Source organism: Rhinatrema bivittatum, chromosome 5 (genome assembly GCF_901001135.1).
Source record: "Rhinatrema bivittatum chromosome 5, aRhiBiv1.1, whole genome shotgun sequence".
Classification (NCBI taxonomy): Eukaryota; Metazoa; Chordata; class Amphibia; order Gymnophiona; family Rhinatrematidae; genus Rhinatrema; species Rhinatrema bivittatum.
The window spans coordinates 20,915,104-20,936,542 of NC_042619.1; the positions used below are offsets into that span (position 1 = coordinate 20,915,104).

Consider the following 21,439-nt stretch of genomic DNA (forward strand, 5'->3'; position numbering starts at 1 on the left):
GTGAATCGGTTATTTACTCTTTCGGATAATAGACTAGGGGGCACTCCATGAAGTTAGCATGGGGCACATTTATTTATTTAACATTTTTCTATACCGAACTCCATGACAAGCTTCATATCAGACCGGTTTACATGGAACTGAGGGATTAACTAAACATAGCCATATAACAGGAAGACCGAAGCGCAGTTACAAATAACGGAGAAAGAACTTGGGGGCTAGAGTAGCCTGGAAATAAAAGGACAGCAGAAACTAGAGGATGAGAACGTATGTCTATACTGTGGCTGAACCGGGCATTTAGCCAATTGGGCTGAGACTGAGCGAGAGTACTGTTGAAGTGTTAGAACTTAAGGGAAGGCTTGGAGGAAAAGCCAAGTCTTGAGTTTTTTTCGGAAGGTTAGCAGGCAGGGTTCCAATCTTAGATCAGTCGGCAGGTTGTTCCAGATGATGGGGCCCGCTGCGGAGAATGCTCGTTCTTTGGAGGTAAGACGTGTGGATTTAGTTGGGGGGACTTGAAGGGTTCCTTTGTGTGCCTCTCTGATGGGTCTTGCAGATGAGTATAGTTTGAATGGGAACTGAAGGTCTAGAGGTAGTTGGTTGTGGATGGATTTGTGGATTATGGTGAGTGCTTTGTGCAAGATTCTGTATTTTATAGGCAGCCAGTGTAGGTTTCTAAGTATAGGAGTGATATGAGTTCTCCGGTTGGTGTTGGTTAAGGTCCTGGCTGCTGAGTTCTGGAGCATTTGTAGTGGTTTGGTGGCAGAAATCGGGAGGCCTAAGAGGAGAGTGTTACAATAGTCAGTTTTGGAGAACAGTGTTGACTGGAGGACAGTTCTGAAGTCCTGGAGATGAAGAAGGGGTTTGAGTCTTTTCAGAACTTGAAGCTTGTAGAAACAGTCCTTAGTAATATTGTTGATTGATTTCTTTAGGTTCAAATGGTTATCGAGGATGACTCCTAAATCTCTAACTTGAGTGGTCTGAGGGATTGAGACTGTCTGATCGTGGCTGGTTGAACGGTCGGGGGAGATAAGGATTTCTGTTTTGGCTAATCATCTGTTTTGGCTAATCATTTAAAACTAATCTGAGAAAGTTCTTTTTTACTCAACGCACAATTAAATTCTGGAATTTGTTGCCAGAGGATGTGGTTAGTGCAGTTAGTGTAGCTGTGTTTAAAAAAGGATTGGATAAGTTCTTGGAGGAGAAGTCCATTACCTGCTATTAAGTTCACTTAGAGAATAGCCACTGCCATTAGCAATGGTAACATGGACTAGACTTAGCTTTTGGGTACTTGCCAGGTTCTTATGGCCTGGATTGGCCACTGTTGGAAACAGGATGCTGGGCTTGATGGACCCTTGGTCTGACCCAGTATGGCATGTTCTTGGAGTAATATAACAAATATGCTACATAGAGTAAATTAAATAAAAATACAGTAAGCAATCGTGATACCTACATTCTTTCCAAGATCACATGTGAATAAAGAACAGGCTCTTCACTCCTTGGACTGTGAGTCCTGGTGTATTTCTAAAAGGTTTCAACCTCACCATCAAGCTTGTTACCTGTTCTTATCCTTTGATACCAATAGATTGGGAAGGGCAGTTGCCAAATAAACTCTGTCCGGTTAGCTAGCGAATGGTATAAGCTCGCTACAGATGTTTTTTATACAAATATATAGTGCATGGTTCTGATCTGGCTGATTTACAGAGTAAAGACACTGTCAAAGCTCATCAAGTGGCTCGTTAAGTGGCTAATCTCAGGGCCACTTCTGTTGAAGACATTTTGTAAAGTTGCTACTTGGTCATCTGTGCACATCTTCATGTCCCACTATCTGCACAAGATGCCTTAAGGAGTCATTACCTTTGGACAAGCAGTTCTGCACAGCCTGTCCACCCAGTAGTACACTGTCCATCTGTCGAGACTGAGACTGGGTTGTCTTTACGTGCTTTCACAGTGCAACCCTCTAGCTTGAAACTCCCCATGCGTAATGGCTAATTCATGCCTGTTGACGGAAGCAAATTTGCTTACCTGTAAACAGGGTTCTCTGTAGACAGAATGAGTTGGCAATTCTTAATACCCTCCTGCCTTCCAGGAGAGTCAATTACTTAGCCAAAGCTTAAGCTGTGGAAAAAACTGAAAAGCTCATGAGGCAGGATGCAAGTAACAAACTCCCAAACATGCTTAGTCTTTACTGAGCTCTGAGAGCTGGGTCCATGTTGGTGCTTTTGGATGGTCACCCATGCATAATGACTGATTCATCCTGCTGTTTATAGAGAACCCTATTTACAGGTAAGCAAACATGCTTTCCCTAGTTCTCAGTCCATTTCTCTTAACTCTAGACCACTCCCTATCCTATTGCTAGCCTCTTCTACTTCTCCCTTATTTTCATTTGGGGAAGCAAAGGAATAGATATTTTAGTCCATACTATCACTCCAGCCGTATACAATCACTGCAAGCCATTTTTCCCACTAGCAGGAAAGAAAACATTGCAGGCCATTGCAGTGACATTGTGTTTTTTTTGGGGGGGGGTTTAAACTGTCATTCTATTTTCCCAGTATAAAATTGGCAATTGAAAGTGCTTATCTGAGTTATGTACTTTGTACTTTGCACTATCATGTATATAGTTAGTTATATTCCATAGCATCTACCCATTGATGCCTGTTATATGTAAGGGCTCCTCCCAAAAAATTATTTATATGTTGCCTAGTTCATCATATTATATTATGTTATCTGTTATATGTACGGGCACTGCCCAATGGTTTTTTGTTCACTGTGAACCGATACGATGTGTGAACGGATATCGGTATAAAAGAAATGTTAAATAAATAAATAAATTGTTAGCCTAGCATAGTACACTTTGTGAATGGAGATGTCTTTCCAGCTGTTTGTGAGTCGTGCAGTTGCTTTTTGAATAAACATTCCTTTAATTCCTCTACCTCTGGAATAGCTTATTTATGGGACTTGTTTTTTGCTAGTTTCGAGCTGTTTTAAAGCAATTGTGATGTTATTACTAATGGTTGAGTTGAGATTTTGTGTTGTAAGTGTGCATTGGTATGTATGTATTATTTATAATATATCAACTTTGCAGCTTACATCACTGATTACTTCCTAGTACCTTGAGGGGAATAATTATGTGCTCAGAAATGAGTTCTGACAAATTTTAAGGTTGTCTTTGGCTAAATCTCTTTTCTGTGTATTTTCTTCTAGTTGGGAAGACATCTTTGATCACCAGGTTCATGTATGACAGTTTCGACAACACCTACCAGGTAAAAATAAAATACCTAAAAATAAGTTGTGCATTTAAAGCTTGTTTTTGTTGTTGTTGAGGCCGATGCAGTTGAAAACAGATATAACAGGTCTTGACAAATTTTCTCTCTATTTAGGAGCCAGCGGGTTGGGGGATTCCCTTTTCCAAGGTCTACAGTAGCTGATTTACTAAGGCTGCCTTCCTGTTCTCTGCCTGGGGTGGGGGTAGTAAATGTAAACTTTAATACATGTCCCCGTCCCCCCCCCCCCCCCCCCATCCTCACCAGTCGCCCCTTTATTTTTATCTTGATTAAATATGATTTTACCCCAGCAGTGTTTCTCTCAACATCCCTTCACTACCAGCAGTCTCAGTCCTACATTCCCCAAGTCAGCCGTCCCTTCTTCCCCAGCTGGGCAGTTGTCAGTCACCCATAGCTTTAACCAGCAGCTTTCTCAGACTCCGTCCTGGCTACCATTACCCAACCAACACCACAGGAGCCGCTGTTTCCTTTCATTCGGGACCTGCACGGCAGAGCTCAAAATTGAGCCAAGTGGAGCCTGAACTCCTGTGCTGGTCTCAGGACTTACGAGACTGCGGTACCAGTATGAGAATTTTGGCAACCCACTGCTCTAACTCACTGAGCTGTGCAGGGCCGACTGGAAGCGAATAGCTATTCCATTGACCCTGTGGCAATATTTCTGGTCACCATGGCAACCGGGCAACTGGGATTTGTTGAGCCCTTTATTACATTGAAATTTTGGCATGAAATCTTCCTTTGCTTTTGGATTGGGAGTACTTCTCCCAGTTAATACTTTTATTTCCAAGGTAAAGGTGCGTCTGGCTGTGATTGGGGAAACTGGTGGTGGTGATTATAATTGCCTTAGAGGGGTAATTGTCTGTAATGTTAAAAACAAGTTCATCTTTGTTAACTACCTGGAGCTGATAAGTGATTGTGAGCTACATGAAGGATAACTGCATTGAAAAAGGTTAGGTGAGGGGATCACCTGACCTGCACCTGAGCTCTTTGTGATTTCAACCCCAGTGAATGCAAGAGTGAGAGAGATTATACCAGAGCCTGCTGCTGCCACTTTTTTTTTTTTTTTTGGAGGCGTTGAAGCTATTTGACATTGTTGCAAGTCTTGCTGTCCCTGACCCAGGAGGAAACCTAATGTTTGGGGGAGGAGAGAAGTTTGCTCAGTTTATCCAAAGGAAAGAGGGATAAGACCTATTTGGAAAGTGGGGGAGAGAAAATTTACACGCTATCTTTGTTCAGAAATAATTTCCTTTAGTTGGGGGGTTGTTTCTGTGCTCAATATTGGCCTAGTATCTTCAACAGCTGGGTCCTTCAGGTAATTTCACAGGGCTGCAGATTACGCCTGTTACAATTCCCTCTAAATTGCCCACCCAGGAGAACATTTGACTCTCTCAACATACATCAGGACCTGCTCTACTTTGAGATCTCCTACTCCTCAGAGGTCAAAGCAGTCAAATGTACATTTCAGGAGAGTGAGCAGGGGTTTTGTTCCAGGTGCTTCCTTGTCTCCAAAAAGACAGGGGCATACTTGTCTGTCTAGCCTCATGGATCTTGAATAAATATCTCATGACCCAGATGTTCAAGATGGATGCCCTGGGCTCCTTAATACCCCTGTTGAGCAAAGGAGACAGACTATGATCTTTGAATTTGAAAGAAACTTATTTAGATATAGAGGTCCATACCAATCACAGGATGTATCTTAGATATGAGTCAGGGAAACACCACCTCCAGTACCATGTGCTGCCTTTTTGATCTGGCATCGATTCTTTGAGTACTTACAAAATATCTTGCTGTCATATCATTTCTGTGTAAACTGGGAAACATATTTCCCTATTTGGACAATGAGCTGATTAAGGTCACCTCATGTACAACACCTGGAATCAACCCCATGAGTGTTCACAAAATATCTTGCTGCAGTTGCTATATTTTGATTCAAATTGGGGGATTCACGCGTTTCCCTACCTGGACAATTGACTAATCAAGGACAGTATTTAAATAGATGGAGAGATCCTTGTTAATTATAATCCAGGTGTTGGCTTTATAGGGTTGGTCATAAATTATTCGAATTTCAAACTAAGTCACATCTTAAGTAGAGTTCATAGGGGCTCTGCTAGACACAATTTGGGACATCACTGTTATCCCTGCCAATTAAATGAGGATGAATTTGAAAAGGCATACCCTTGGCCAAATTGCAATGTAAAAGTCACCAAGACAGGGAGGCTCAGAGCTTTTGTGATAGAGATGCATTCCCCAAGTTCCTGAGTGGATTGATTCCATTGGAATTCTAAGGTCCACTGTATATGTCTCATATGGCAATATACAAATTACCGTAGATCGGCTTCCGTTGTGTTTCCTGGGACCCATCCCTCTGACCTCCGACACAGTCCTGACCCATGTGTCTCTGCCCATATGTGCCTTTCTTCCCTCCCGGCACCTTAACTTGCAGCAGTGGCATCAGCAGGAGCCACAGCAGGCTCCATGCTGCCCTACCGGGGACTGGATGCAGTCATTATGGCCGTAAGTGAGGGGGAATGCAAGGGGGAATGCGAGTGAAGGCATCAGCAGTGCTGCTGCCTGCTGGTGATTTCTGTCAGTGGTAATGGAGCAGAGCACAGCAATGTAAACACAGCAGCCGTTTTGCTCCCCCTGTTCCTCATGATGTTTTTGTCTGCAGCCCACCTCTCTAGTGAGCTATCGATTTGCCAGGTACTGAATAGAAAGGGAGAAAACAATGAGGTGGCCACAGTGTCCTGCTTCAGAATGCTGTTGCTTCTGGGAGTGGGAGAAACAGTCCTTCCCACTTTTGTATCACACTGAGAACATATGTGAGTATGTTGCGTTTCAGTGAGAGCATGTGTTTCTGAGCATATGTGAGCATGTCAGTGAAAACAGGATGTGTCCGTGAGGGCATATGTAAACATGTGCGTTTGTGAGTGCATATGTGAGCATCAGTGGCGTAACCAGAATTGATTTTTTGGGTGGGCACAAGGTTAACATGGGTGGGCTGTAGGCATGCAGGTCTACTAGTTGTTTTTTTTACTGATAAATAATGCCAAATTATGCAGCATAGCATTCACATCTACGCCTAAGTATGAGGTTTACTTAATGATAAAAACATAATTCACGGTGATTTGTGGTACTTTAGCCTTCTTATTATTACGATTTTATACACGGCTCCTACCTGTCCATAAATTTTGAGAGAGCGGTTGTGTTGCTTATATTTAAATTGCTAACATCTCAAAATATAGATATATATTTTTACCTTTGTTGTCTGATCTTTGTATTTTTCTAATCAGTTGGTCCTGGTCTCTTTTTCCCATTTTTCCCTTATAGCTCATTTCCTAATTCCTTTTCAGTGTCTTTCTTCTATTACTGTCTTCTTCCCTTCCTCACACACACACACACACACACACACACATATACACGCTTTCTCACAGACTCCCTCTCACACACTCAAGCTCTCACTCTCATATGCTCTCTTCCCCCCCCCCCCCCCACAAGCTCACATTCTCTGCAGACACACATACAAGTTCTCACTTTCTCACCCCTCCCCAGGCTTATATTCTTATGCACACACAGACGCACATCCAGGCACCCATTCTCACCCAGACTCCCATTCTCACCCACAAACCCATGCTCCCAGTCTCACCCACACATATTCAAGCTCCCATTCTCATCCATACATATATACATTTAAGGTCCTATTCTCACCCACACATACACACATTCAAGCACCCATTCTTATCCACATATTCAAGCTCCCATTCTCACCCACCCACAAACCCAGGCTCCCATTCTTACCCACACATACACACATTCAAGCTCCCATTCTCACCCACACACAAACCCAGGCTCCCATTCTCAACCACACATACACACATTCGAGCTCCCATTCACCCACATATTCAAGCTTCCATTCTCACCCACATACACACCCAGGATCCAGTTTTCACCCACACACACTCCCATTCTCATCCACACATACACATTCAAGCACGTGCACAGCTTCCACTTCCTCCCCCCAAAGCAGGAAGATCAGCTGCCTCTCCTGCTGCCACCGGCCTCCTGCTATCTTCGGGCGTCGGGCCATACGGCCCGCCGAACTTCCTGTCGGGGGGGGGGGGGGGAGCGGAAGTGCAGCACACAACATCCGCTTCCTCCCTCCCCTCCCCAAGCAGGAAGATCGGCGGGCCATACGGCCCGACGCCTGAAGATAGCAGGAGGCCGGTGGCAGCAGGAGAGGCAGCTGATCTTCCTGCTTTGGGGGAGAAAGCGGAAGCTGTGCGCGGCGCTTCCGCTCCCCCAACCCCAAACAGGAAGTTCGGCGGGCCGTTTGGCCCGAAGATAGCAGGAGAACGGGTGGCAGCAGGAGAGGCAGCTGATCTTCCTGCATTGGGGGGAGGAAGCGGAAGCTGCGCGCGGTGCTTCCGCTCCCCCCCCCCCCTCAACAGGAAGACCGGTTGGCCATACGGCCGCAGCAGCACTGCCCCATGTGTGCCGTGATGGCGCGCGAGGCGTGGGTTCTCTTGTTCGCTGTCGCGGGGATGGGATCCCGCGACAGCCTTGCAGTTCCGGTGCCAGTTGGGTGGGCCTGGGTCTAAGTTGGGTGGGCACCTGCCCACCCGTGGCTACGCCACTGGTGAGCATGTGCATCAGTGAGACCATATGTGAGCATCTGTCAGCATCTGAGATGTGTGTATTTCATAGAAAACAAGAGATCATGTATATGTGAGTGAGAATGTCTCAGAGAGAGAGAGGATATATGTGTGTGTATGAATGAGAGTATGAGTAAGCATGCACGTGCATCTGTCTGTGAATGAATGTGTGTGTATAAGAGAGAGGCAAAAGTTTGTGGCCCCCTCACCTTCCCTCCCCCCAATAATCCATGACAATCGCAAGGTGGCTGGAAATCAAAAGATGTTTTAATCCTTAGTTCTATCTATTGAATGCTATTTCATGAGTCTGCTGTTTTGAAATGTTATTTATATAAAAAGTACTTGTATCTTGCACCCTCCAAGGTTCGTGGTGGGTTATTCGTGTTTGGGAAGTGCAAAAAAAGTTATATTTTAATGTTCTATTCATTAGTTGTTTTGAAATATGTATTCATTTTATTTGTATGGTTTTACTATTAAGATTTATATTTTCTGATTTTGTTTGATGTTTTCTGAGTAATGGTATTCTGTTTTTCCTCTGCACTGCATAAAAAGTCTGCATTTTTGCAGTTTCCACTTCAGTTTGTCTGCATGTTTCTGTTTATGATTTATGGTCTCTCTATTCTGTTTTTGGTGAGGGTCTTTCAGTATTCTGCATGTTTGGCCAAGGTGAGATATTCTGCTAGTGTGTAAGGATCTATAGCAGCCTGACTTGTTCTGCTTTCTAATAGGAGGTATATTGGTGTTTTTAGGGCCTGGTGTAATATCAGCAGTGTTGCCTTATTCATAGGTAGGGTTGTTACTCTTTGAGTGCTAGCAGCTAGTGCTGTTTAGCTATGGGAGATTTGTTATTTTGTAATTTAATTCAGTATATTCATTGCTTTCTGAGGGCCAAGCCAACATCCAACATGTATTATAGAACAGGCCTAACATCATATGGGTTCCAAGCAGTAGGATTTAAATATATGCAAATGTGTACAGATTTATGCAAACAAAGGGGAGGGAACACACCCCAAACCCCACCCCCATCCCTGGTCCTCAAGTGTTGTGCTCTCAAACATGGTTCAGTCCTAGTCTCTGGAAAAGTTGGCAACCCTATTCATAAACCATTAATAATATCCTAAATCACTTGATTATGTTGCTTCAGCTAAGTCAAATCCAACACAAGTATGAAATTCTATTCTTTGGAGCAATAGTTTGCATTTACACTTCTGAAAATGTTCTTCTGGAGGAACAGGAATTGTATTTTTCCTATAGATGACACATTGTATAGCATGACTGACTTTTTTGGGGGGGATATTTTTAAGAGCATAAGTCAGTGAAAATGGGCAATGGAAGGGGTGTATATGAAGATTATCTTTAGTATACATTGGCTGGAAATTGCTTTTTCAGTCATTGAGAGAGTTGCAACATATTTCTGTTTCTGTGATTATTTAACTGCTATTAGGAATAGTTTTGTGGTTTACTGGGAAATCTTTCCCCCATTATTGCCTCTGTTTCTAGTTTCTGTGCCCAGTAAATCACAGCTTGCACTGTGTGTGCTGATATGACCAATTGTAAAAATTCCCTCTTAAGCAGATTTTTTAAATATAAGCATTGTTCTTGAGGTTAGAAGCTCCATCTGCAGGAATAGCAGTACATCTGTCAGGCCTATGTATGCGTCTACCTTTTGGAGAGAAATTCTGAGTTCTCCTTTTGCAAGTTGAGGCCTTTATAAACATAGCGGTTTTATACTATTTAACATTTCTATAGCACTACTTGATGTACATAGCTCTGTACAAAAACAAAGGAGAGCCCTCTTGGTAAAGCTCACAGTCTTAAGACAAACATGCAGGGCAAGAGACTTTGGAATATCATTTATTAAAACGGTTAAAAATGGAGGTTGTAAGAGGGGCAATCAGTGGTTAAGATTTAAAAGCAATCTCAAAAAGGTGAGTTTTTCGATAAGATTTAAATAAGGCAATAGAGAGCATGATGCACCAGCTCAGGAAGTCTATTCCTAGCACATGGTTCAGCCAAGTAGAAAGCATGGAGTCAGGAATTGGCATTGAAGGAGAAGGGCATAGGTAGGAGTGACTTGCCTGATGAACAGGAGTGCATGAGGAGAGGTGTAGAGAGCTGAGAGGTAGTGAGGAGCTGCAGAGGAAAGGCTCTTGTAGTTGAGTAAAAAGAGCTTGAAATGTATGCAGGAATGGATAGGGAGCCAATGTAGTAACTTGAGAAGAGGGGTTATATGAGTGTAGTGACTGATGAAAAGTCATGCAGCAGAATTTTGATTAAATTGTAGTGGAGTGAAATGGTTTATTGGGAGATATGAGGAGCAGGTTGCACTAGTCTAAGGAGATGAGAGAGTGGATAAGGGTTCTGGTAGTGTGTTCAGAAAGGAAGGGGCAGATTTTGGTGAGGTTATATAGAAAGAAATAGGTTTTAGAGGGTTTTGAATATACATAAATGAGTGAGGAGTCAAAGATAACTTCATGGATATGGGCTGAGTGGACTGGAAGGATTATTGTAATCCACAAAAATAGAGGCAGAGAGGGGAAGTGGGCTTGGGGGTAAAAGATAAGGAGCTCTGTCTTGGCTATGTTGAGTTTAAGATGGCAATGGGACATCCAGGCAGCAATGTCAGACAAGCAGGCTGAGATTTGGGACTGGATTCCTGATGAAATTTCAGGTGTAAAGAAGTAAATCTGGGAATAGCATAAAGATGGTATTGAAAGCCATGAGAGAGAGTCTGAGAACTCAGGCTATTACTTTTGAGATTATGTCCATTATAGAGATAGGTATAACAAAACAGGTTTACTTTTTATTTTTATTGAAAAAGACAAAACCAGCAAATCATATAAAATACAACTGCCATAATATAGTTAAAGCCATGTATACGCTCTCCTTTTTTTTTTCCTTATGCCTAGCATATATACCATATGCATCCATCAACAATCGTATCCCACTCATTTCTCCCACATTATCTGGGTCACCCAACCTATACACTTAAATTCTATTCTGTTTTTTGTTTTTTTTTAATCACCCAGCTCTAGCTTGACATGCAGTACCTCAAAATGTGCTATCTGTCCTATTAAATTATACCATAACAAGCAACAGATGGGCTCTTTATCCAAAACTTCAGAATAGTTTTTTTTTTTGCAATTAAAATTGCAATACTGACAAATATCTGCTTTGCTTTTGTTAATTTTGCTTCTTGCAGCACAGACTCATCCACTAGCAAAAGTAGAGTTTATGTCCAGGAGATTTGCTTGCCAATTATATTACTTATACAAGTTAAAATCTGGGATTAGAAAACATCAAAATATTGCATTCCATGAACAAATGCAAAAAAGGCCCCACACATTGCTCATTTCAGACATATCTGAATCCCACAATTTTAATTTCGCCCTCTTTCCCAAGATACATAAGCCTATGCAAGATGCTAAATTGCATTTCTCTTAATTGGGAATTGAATGTAGATCTATACAGAATTTCAAAATTGCCTCTGTCAAAATCGGTGACCACCTTGGCAACATCTGTATCAATATCTGTATCTCTCTTCCTGTTATACCAAACTGCAATTCTGTTCCTACACATCCCTGTTTTACCAAATCCATGTCTATCCCTGTCAGCCGTATACTATTAGTGCAGTAAACCTTTATTGACACACGATGCCTAGTTTGCAAATAGGTGAATGAGTGAGAGTTTGGAATTCCCCAATGCCCTTTTAAATGATCAAAGGAAGGGAAGGCTAAAAATTGACCTATATTCGTGCACTCTCTCTCCCCCCCCCCTCTTTGAAAAAGGGATTTACCAATTACAGGAATGAAATCTGTTCTACCCTTAAAAAAAAAAAAAAGTCATACATGTGGATCCCTATGCCCCTACCTTTTATACCACCACTGCAAGCCAAGTGCTATGATCTAATATTGGGGATTACAGAATTCCTATAGTGCAAAATATTCAAAAAGGAATAACGGGAGCACATACCATCCACAAGATCTTTGGATGAGTAAACATAAGTACACATGCACCCAACTAAGCAAAGCTGCCTCATTATCTAATCTCAAATCCTACAGGAAAAAGGCCCCCCTTTCTCTAATGCTAATTTAGCATGGCTGATTCTTGACAAAACAGGTTTCTGATCAGTTTGCGTTGGCCATAATCCAGAAGTGGGTAGACTTCATTGGATCAAAATACAAAATTGTGACGATAAAAACCTTTGAAATTGGGGAAGAGAATGGCAAAGGTTTATTCATATGTGAAGGCTTATGAATAAATAGCAGTGTTGAAATTTGTAACTTAACCATTTTTCTAAATCTGACCAAATTTCCTTTGAGGACCCATAAAAATATAAAAAGTGCCATATTGGCCAGATCAGAGGTCCATGGAGCTAGCATCCTTTTTTTTGTCAGTGACCAATCTGGATCATTTGGGAAGTATCTGAAAGATCACCTCTCTTGCTCATTCCCAGATGTATGAGGTGGCAGTCCCCATACCTGTCTAGCTAATAAGTGATAATGGACCTGGCCTCCAGAAAATTGTCCAGGTCTTTTTAAACCCAGCTATGCTATTATCTTTGACCACATCTTCAGGTGACACATTCCACATCATAAATGTATTGACTGAAAAAATACTTTCTTAAATTTGTGTTAAATTTGACACCAGTTAGTTTCATGGAGTGTCCCCTAGTACTATTTAAAAGGGTAAATACTGGATCATCTTTAGCAGGCCCTTCAATATGGAACACAACACCTCTAGAGATCAGATTACAAAGAGTTCTCAAAGGACAAGCAGGATGGTAGTCCTCACATATGGATGACATCATAGGATGGAGCCCAATCACGGAACACTTTTGTCAAAGTTTCTAGAACTTTGGCCCCTACTGAGCATGCCCAGCATAGCACTAACCCTGCAGCCAGCAGGAGTCCCCCTTCAGTCTTTCTTCTGCGCAGCAGTAGTCACGCGGTTAAGGAGCTCCACAGATTCCTGACAGGAATTTTCTTCACTGAATTACTACAACTTTTCTTACCCCACAGGGGGTCCCTCCTTCAATTTTTTTCAAGCCGCGGATACCCCAAAATTCCCAAAATATTCATAAATATACATTACACATACCCATAAAATACATATAACCCATTCATTCACACCATGCATACATACTTAAAATTACCCATTATATTGCACATTTCCCATAAGCATTTGTGACAAGAAAATACAGTACAAGAGTATTACAAGGATAAACCTTCAAACATAAATTTTGCACAACTCCAACAATATCATCTCTTTTTAACACATTAATTTAATTCCTCAACAGTTGTTAGCACTCCCACTGTGTTCAATAAATGTTGCGTATGCAGTCCCCGACAAGGACCTTGTTTCGCGATTAAGCTTCTTCAGGGGTAGATCTTAACACAGTTCATTCTTTCAATCCTTTGTACAAACAATTCAAGAATTGATCTAAACACAATTCATTCCTTCAATCCCTGCTCACAACGGAGCTCAATTCTCCATTGTACTGAATCATCCACTAATTCATCGGTATCCACAAACCAATCTGTAGTAATTACTGAAAATACTAAACAATGTGTAATTTAACAAAGTTCCTGACCAGGGATTCACAGCTTTTCAAATTTTCTCCTTATGACGGGTTGAGCTGAACTCACATAGTTTCTTCCCCGGTACTCAACATTTTCTAATTTCAAACTCTCCTCGTGTCAATATAACAAAACATCTCTTCATGCTATCACCAATCACCAATGGTGATTGGTGATAGCATGAAGAGATGTTTGAGACGGATCAGATTGAAATCTGATCCGTCTCAACTGCTAACAGGAGTACACTATACCCATTGGTCCTGAGTCCATCTGTCTACACTAAGAAAAACAAAATTATCAGGTAAGTAATTTCTCCATTTGTGTAACCATGAGCAGGAGGAATCTTAGGCTCTGTTATGGACGAGAGGTTTAAGGGTAGACAGACTAAAATCAGAAAAACTGAGCTCTCCTCTGTCTCTGCAGCATGGGATAGCTCCAGACTCCATTCCCCTTCACTTTGTGTGCACTGTAATTAGAGCAACCTGTCAGTGCAAATCTTTATTTAATCAGCTGGCATTTCCAAGGTACTTTACTCTGTCCTCCATGGAGCATGTGTCCTAGATTTTTCTGCAAGTCTCTGGCCCCATGTTGCTTTAAGACCATGCTGTCCTGTCCTTTTTTTTTTTTTTTTTCTTTTTCTTTTTTTGATTGAAATTTTTAAATAAAGCGAGACAGATTATGAAATGAAAATAGAGCAAGGCACAGAATTTGGGAGAAAAAAAGGAAAATGTCAGAGCTTATCAAATGAAACTGCTTCTTTGTTTAATGTTTCCTTGATTTGGACTTTATTTCCGTCTTTCAGAAGCTTTCATATGCTGAATCTTTCAACTTTTCTGTGATCAAAATAAACTATTTGGTCTGTGTATCAGTTTGCAGAGTTTTTTAAAGCTATTTTTATACATTCAGAAATCATCTATCCATCCTATGTCTTTCTAGTATATGAGGCATTCCTTCCTATTCCTTCCTATTACTTCCTATTAGTTTTATCCCATATTGAATGGTTCACAGGACATGGAATCAAAATACTGTACAAATGATGCTCTTACAAGCACAAGAGTACCTTGTGCTCTTACTCAGGATATCTAACTCCAGTCCTTGAGGTCTGCAGAAAGTGTATTTTGCAAGAAACCATAATAAATACTAATGAGGGGTTTTTTTGCTTCCATTTTGATCTAAAAATCACATTAATTTGTACATTTTTGGTTACTGTGAGAAACCCTTTCTTTATTGACTTTGGAGGATAGGATTTAATAATTGATCTCGGTGGCCAGAGCCAGAGGGATTCTAGGGTGCATAGAGAGGTATAACCTGCAGAAATAAAGGTGATAATGCCCCTGTTCAGATCATTGGTGAGACCTTACCTAGAATTGTCCCCAGTTCTAGAGGCTGTACTTCCAAAAGGGTTTACACAGGCTGGAGGCCCAGAGAGGCTGCTAAAATGGTGTGAGGTGTGCATCAGAAGCCATTTGGAATGAGACTAAAGGAGAGATGGGGATATGATAGACATTCAAATAACACAAAGGTATAATCAGGCACAAGAATCAAATCTTTTTTTTTTTTTTTTAGAGAAAAATGCTTTACATCAAGAGACCGCTGTATATGAAGCTCCATAGAGCATACTCAGAGCAACCCCAGGAAATATTTTTTCAGGATAGGGTGGGGTGTGGAACAGTGTAGGTAGCTGAGACAAAGGGTAAAGGAATACAAGAAAGCCCTGGATATGAACAGAGGATCCATAGAGTTAAGGAGGTGAGGGGGAGACTGGGGATCACCTGGGGTCTGTGGCATTACCCAGGAGTAAAGGCTTCTTACAGTGCTTATCCCCTTGTTTACTCAAGTCAGGTTAGAAGCATTTATTGGTATGCAAAATAAGACCGTATTGGGAAGGAGGGACAATGAGAGATGGGGTAAACTGCGGATTGGCCAGTTGTCCTTCCCTGCTGTCATATTCTGTGATTGGTAGGAATAGGATTGGAGGGTTGTAATATTACAAACAATGTTTCCTAGATTGTAGCCAGATGGACTCAGGATCAATGGGTTATGCTCTCCTGCCAGCAGATGGAGATGGAGTCAGGTTTCAAAGCTGACATTATCCTATGTACACCCCTGCAGTGACCTTAGCCCTTCAGTATTTCTCTGTCTCCAGCAGATAGAGGACATGCTTTCCCTATGGGGATCGCTGTACCTTTTGGAAGAAGAAATTCTACTTTTTAAGTGGAGAAAAGATTGAGCCCTGCTCCATCATTTGATGTCTGTCATCTTGTTCAATCTGCAATTGGAAGGGAACCAATTCAGACATTTCCTTCACAAAATTTATGAAGGATAGGCCCTCTGGAGGAGGAACTTATCCAAAATGTTTTAAAACCCAGCTACACTAGCTGCTGTAACTACATACTCTGGCAATGAATTCCAGAGCTTAACTATGTACCGAGTGGAAGAATTTTCTTCGATTTGTTTTAAATGAGCTACTTGCTAACTTCATGGAGTGCCCCCTGGTCCTATTATCTTAGAGTAAATAGCTGATTTACATTAACTTGTTCAAGTCCTTTCATGATTTTGTAGACTTCTAAAATACGCCCCCTCAGTCATCTCTTCTCCAAACTGAACAGCCCTAACTTCTTTAGCCTTTCCTCAGAGGGCAGCCGTTCATTGCCCGTTATCATTTTGGTCACCCTTCTCTGCACTTTCTCCAGTGCAGCTATATCATTTTTGAGATGTGGTGATCAGAACTGCACACAGTATTCAAGGTGCGGTCTCACCAAGGAGCGATAGAGGCATTATGACATCCTCCGTTTTATTTTCCATTCTCTTCTTAATTCCTAACATTCTGTTTGCTTTTTTGATTGCCAGAGCACACTGGGCTGACTATTTCACTGTATTATCCACTATGACGTTTAGATCTTTCCTGGGTGGTAACTCATAAGATAGAACCTAACATTATGTAACTACAGCAGGTTATTTTTCCATATATGCATCACTTTGCACTTGTCCATGTTAAATTTCATCTGCCACTTGGAAGCCCAGTCTTGCAAGATCCTCCTGCAATTCATCACAATCCGCTTGAGATTTAACTACTCTGCATAATTTGGTCACCTCACTAGTCGTACCCCTTTCCAGATCATTTATAAATATATTAAAAAGCGCTGGTCCAAGTACAAATCCCTGAGGCACTCCACTGTTACCTTTTTCCACTGAGAAAACTGACCATTTAATCCTACTGTTTCCTGTCTTTTAACCAACTTGCAATCCACATAAGGACATCACCTCCTATCCAATGACTTTAGTTTTCTTAGAAGCGTCTCATGCGGGTCTTTGTCATATGCCTTCTGGAAATCCAAATACACCACATCTACCGATTCACCTTTGTCCACATGTTTATTCAATCCTTAAAAAAAAAATGTAGATTTGTGAGGCAAGACTTTCCTTGGGTAAATCCAATGCTGGCTGTGTCCCATCAAACCATGTTTATCTAAAAGTTCTGTGATTTTATTCTCTTAACAGTTTCCTGATTTTTCCCAGCACGGAAGTCAGGCTCACCGGTCTATATTTTCCTGGATCCCTTTTTAAATATTGGGGTTACTTTGGCTATCTGGCAATCTTCAGGTACATTGGATGATTTTAATGATAGGTTACAAATTTTTACTAATAGATCTGAAATTTCATTTTAGTTCTTTCAAAACCCTGGGGTGTATACCATCTAGTTCAGATGATTTACTACTCTTCAGTTTGTCAATCAGGCCTACCACATCTTCCAGGTCTACCATGATTTGGTTCAATTGATCTGAATCCTCACCCATGAAAACCACCTTCGGAACAGGTATCTTTCCAATATCCTCTTCAGTAAAAACTGAAGCAAAGAAATCATTTAATCTTTCCGTGATGGCCTTATCTTCTCTAAGCGCCCCTTCAACTCCTTGATCATCCAACGGTCCAACTGACTCCCTTGCAGGCTTTCTGCTTTGGACATGTTTAAGAAAGTTTTTGAGAGTTTTTGCCTCCATGGCCAACTTCTTTTCAAATTCTCTCTTCGCCTGTATTATCAATGTATTACATTTAACTTGCTAATGCTTATACTTTCCTATTTTCTTCTGATGGATCCTTCTTCCAATTTTTGAATGAAGATCTTTTAGCTAAAATAGCCTCTTTCACCTCATCTTTTAACCATGCCAGTAATCGTTTTGTCTTCCACCTTTCTTAATGCATGGAATACATCTGGTCTGTGCTTCTAGGATGGTATTTTTTAAGATATCCACGCCTGTTGCCACTTTTTATCTTCATAGCTGCAACTATCAGTTTTTTTCTAACTATTTTTCTCATTTTGTGAGTTTCCCTTTTGAAAGTTTGGCACTATAGCTGTGGATTTACATAAATTTGATTATATTATGATCACTATTGCCAAGCGGCCCCACCACCATTACCTTTCTCACCAAATCCTGTGCTCCATTGAGAATTAGATCTAAAATCGCTTCCTCTCTCTCGTCAGCTCCTGAACCAATTGCGCCATAAAACGTTTATTCCATCCAGGAACTTTCTCTCTCTAGCATGCCCTAATGTTCCACTTACCCAGTCAATATTAGGGTAATTGAAATCTAATAAAAATGGAGTCAAGGCGGGTACCCAAAAGAGTAATAATCCCAAAGAAAAGGGGGAAACAAAAAAAACTCACTATGTTCAATAGTGGTAAAACCTAATTGAAGGTGTCAGCAAGCCAGACGTTGTGTCTACAAAGAAACCAACTGGTCTCTATCATTCACCTTCATTAATCTAATTTTTTTGAAAAAACAAACATTTTTTCATCTTCATAATGTCTAAAAAAAAAAAAAAAAAAAAAAAAAAAAAGTTTTAACTTGATTTTATAATCCCACAGTCCAAAGATATATCTCATAACAGCCTGTAGAAAAAATTGAAAAACCAGCCAATAAGGCCGATGTTTTGCAATCTGCCTTTTATATATAAGAAGTTTAATGTGCCCCTGAAGAAGCAAAGTGATTGAGAAACATCGGCCGTGTTGGGCCGGTTTTTCAATTTTTTTCTACGGGCTGATTATCAGGAATCGCTGCTAGTTTTTTATTTTTATTTTTTAATTTTTTTAAGGTTTGTAACTGCTTCCTTGTCGGGTTATTCCCACACCTTCTATTTAGGGTTGTAACTGCTGCTCCATGCATGATTACGGGTTTTTATGTGGATAAAGTCATGGTTACCCTTTTGAAAATTACTCTAAAGATTTGCATTGTTCACAAATTTAAGTCCTTTCTATGTTCCTTGGTTGAGTGCTGTTTGCATATTTTGCTGTCTGTAGGAACTGTTGCTTGGAGTATTGTTTTCTACATTGGCCTGAACTTTAAGCATCACTCAGAGACTTAAAGAATTAAAGCTGTACTTCCTAGAATTGAAGGGAGATAGGATAAACATCCAGACTTCAGACAGGTACCAAAAAGTAGTTTTCAGTACAATGAAAGCTCAAGGACAAGGTGGTATATGAAGATGGTGGGTGGGAGACTCAAAAGGAATATGAGAATAATTTATTTATTTTTTTTAAAAGAGCTGGGACTGACATTTGGAACAAACTTTCAGCAAAGATGGTAGGATTCAAAACAGTAACAGAATGCAGGCATGCTTTGGCAGGGGAGAGACCAGGGATTAAGTCAGTCAATTGAGTAGGCAAGCACAGACTAGTGAACATCTGCAGACATCTGTTTTGTGATCTTGGAAAATGCAGCTTTCTCACAGGACAAGCAGAATGGTAGTCCTCAAATATGGGTGACATCACAGGATGGAGCCCAATCATGGAAAACTTTTGTCAAAGTTTCCAGAACTTTGACTGGCCCCTACTGGGCATGCCCAGCATGGCACTAACCCAGCAGCCAGCAGGGGTCCCCCTTCAGTCGTCTTTTTTCTGCGCAGCAGGAGCTCTGCAGAGATTCCTGACAAGAATTTTCCTCACGGAATTACTAAAAGTTAATTTGCCCCACAGGGGTCCCTCTAACTTTTTTCAGACCGCGGTACTCCAGTAAGTTTTTACCCATTTTCCATCGATTACCGTCGAGTTTGGCCCTCGTGGCCTACTGGCCGTCGACCATACCACGGCTCGATTTTTGCCATGGCGTCGGGGTTCCGTCGGTGCCTGGACTGTACCTGCACCATGTCTATCACAGACCCCCATAAAGTCTGAGTAATGTGTCTAGGACGCGAGCACGATGTCTTGACCTGCACCAAATGTGCCCTAATGACACCAAAAGGTTGCAAGACCAGAATGGAGAAGATGGAACTTCTCTTCCGTGCTCAAACCCTGACTCCATCCATTGTATAGACGTCAGAGCCGGCACAGTCAACTTCGTGCCAGCATCGACTACCGGTCGGTGACCGCCTGGCATCGATGACTTCTCTGCCATCGACACCCTCTACTCCCCCTCAGGACCAAGGGGATCGCAGGGACAATCATCGCCATCGACACCGTAAGTCTTGGACCATCGAGGGAGCGAAATCATCAACCTTGCCATCGTCCGAGTCGCTGTTGAAGAAATCCCATCCAGAAAAGGCACAGACCTTTTTGGCAACCGGGACACAGAGGCAAACCTCACCCGACAGGGGATCGGGAGCCGCGACTCCGCCTTTAATGGTGGTCCCTCCAGCTATGCCTCTGCCTCCCTCTTCTGTTCTGGAGCCGGGGCTGCTTGCTCCAGGTCTCGGAGAAGAACTGGACCCTGGATGGTTCAGGAGGCCATCGACAAGGCGATGCAACGACTTCAGGTTCCTCCGACACCAGTACCGATTGCGGAACCGATTGACCCAATTCTGTCAGTGCTGGCACCGCTGCTCTCCAGGATGGAAGTGCTCATGGCCGCTTTTCCGCCGATGGATCCCGGGTCTCCGATGGCTCCAGTGCCCTTCCCACTTAGTGTCATCGGGAGGCGAAACACCGTTCCGCATCCCTCCATCGGGAGTTCTGCCTCAGCCATCGATGCCGATATGTCCCTTGCCACCAATCCAACCATTGGTGCCTGTGCCGGTGCCTTCGATGCCTTCATCGGTGCCTCCGATACATCCTTCAATTCCTTCGGAGCCTAGACCAGGATCTTCAGGTATCCCACCATCCCGTTCCCCTCTAGTTCCTAGAGGGGACAGGTGCTGATCCTTATGATACCTGGACTGATGATTCCTCTCCAGACACCGATGATTTACCTTCACCACCTTCACCCACTGAAAGTAGGAAGCGTTCTCCTCCAGAGGACCTCTCCTTTATAAATTTTGTGAATGAAATGTCTGAATTGGTTCCCTTCTAGTTACAGACTGAACAGGAGGATAGGCACCAGATGATGGAGTTGCTCCAATTCCTGGATGCCCCTGAGGTAATCACCTCTATCCCTATCCACCAGGTTCTTCTGGATCTACTGAAGAAGAACTGGGAACATCCTGGCTCCATTCCTCCAGCCCACAGGAAAGCTGACAGTACCTATTTGGTGCAGTCAGCTCCAGGCTTTCAGAAATCACAGTTAGATCACCACTCTGTAGTGGTGGAGTCTGCACAGAAGAGAGCAAAAAGGTCGAAGCCTCACTCTTCTGTTCCACCTGGCAAGGAACAGAAGTTCCTAGATGCCATCGGTCGCCGAGTCTTCCAAGGGTCCATGCTCATCTCCCGGATTGCCGCCTATCAGCAATATAATCGGGTCATTTTTAAGCAGACCCAATATAATAGTCATTTTTAAGCAGATACAGGACTTCTCGGACTCCCTGCCTCAGCAATTTCAAGAACAATTACAAGCCCTAGTAAACAAGGGTTTTGAAGCAGGCAAACATGAGATCAGAACATCTTATGACATCTTTGATACTTCTACTAGAGTATCTGCAGCTGCTATTTCGGCGAGAAGGTGGGCCTGGCTCAAGTCTTCTGACCTTCGCCTGAAAGTACAAGACAGGTTATCTGACCTGCCTT

General features: G+C 42.2%; 1 protein-coding gene across 2 annotated transcripts in view; it reads left to right on the plus strand.

The window, feature by feature from the left end:
- Positions 1-21,439, plus strand: part of RAB6A (RAB6A, member RAS oncogene family) — a 274,025-nt gene that overhangs the window by 160,357 nt on the left and 92,229 nt on the right. For both annotated transcript variants that reach the window (XM_029602119.1, XM_029602120.1), the window contains exon 2: positions 3,199-3,257. In XM_029602119.1, coding sequence (XP_029457979.1) covers positions 3,199-3,257 — 59 coding nt within the window. The remainder of the gene's footprint in view (positions 1-3,198; positions 3,258-21,439) is intronic.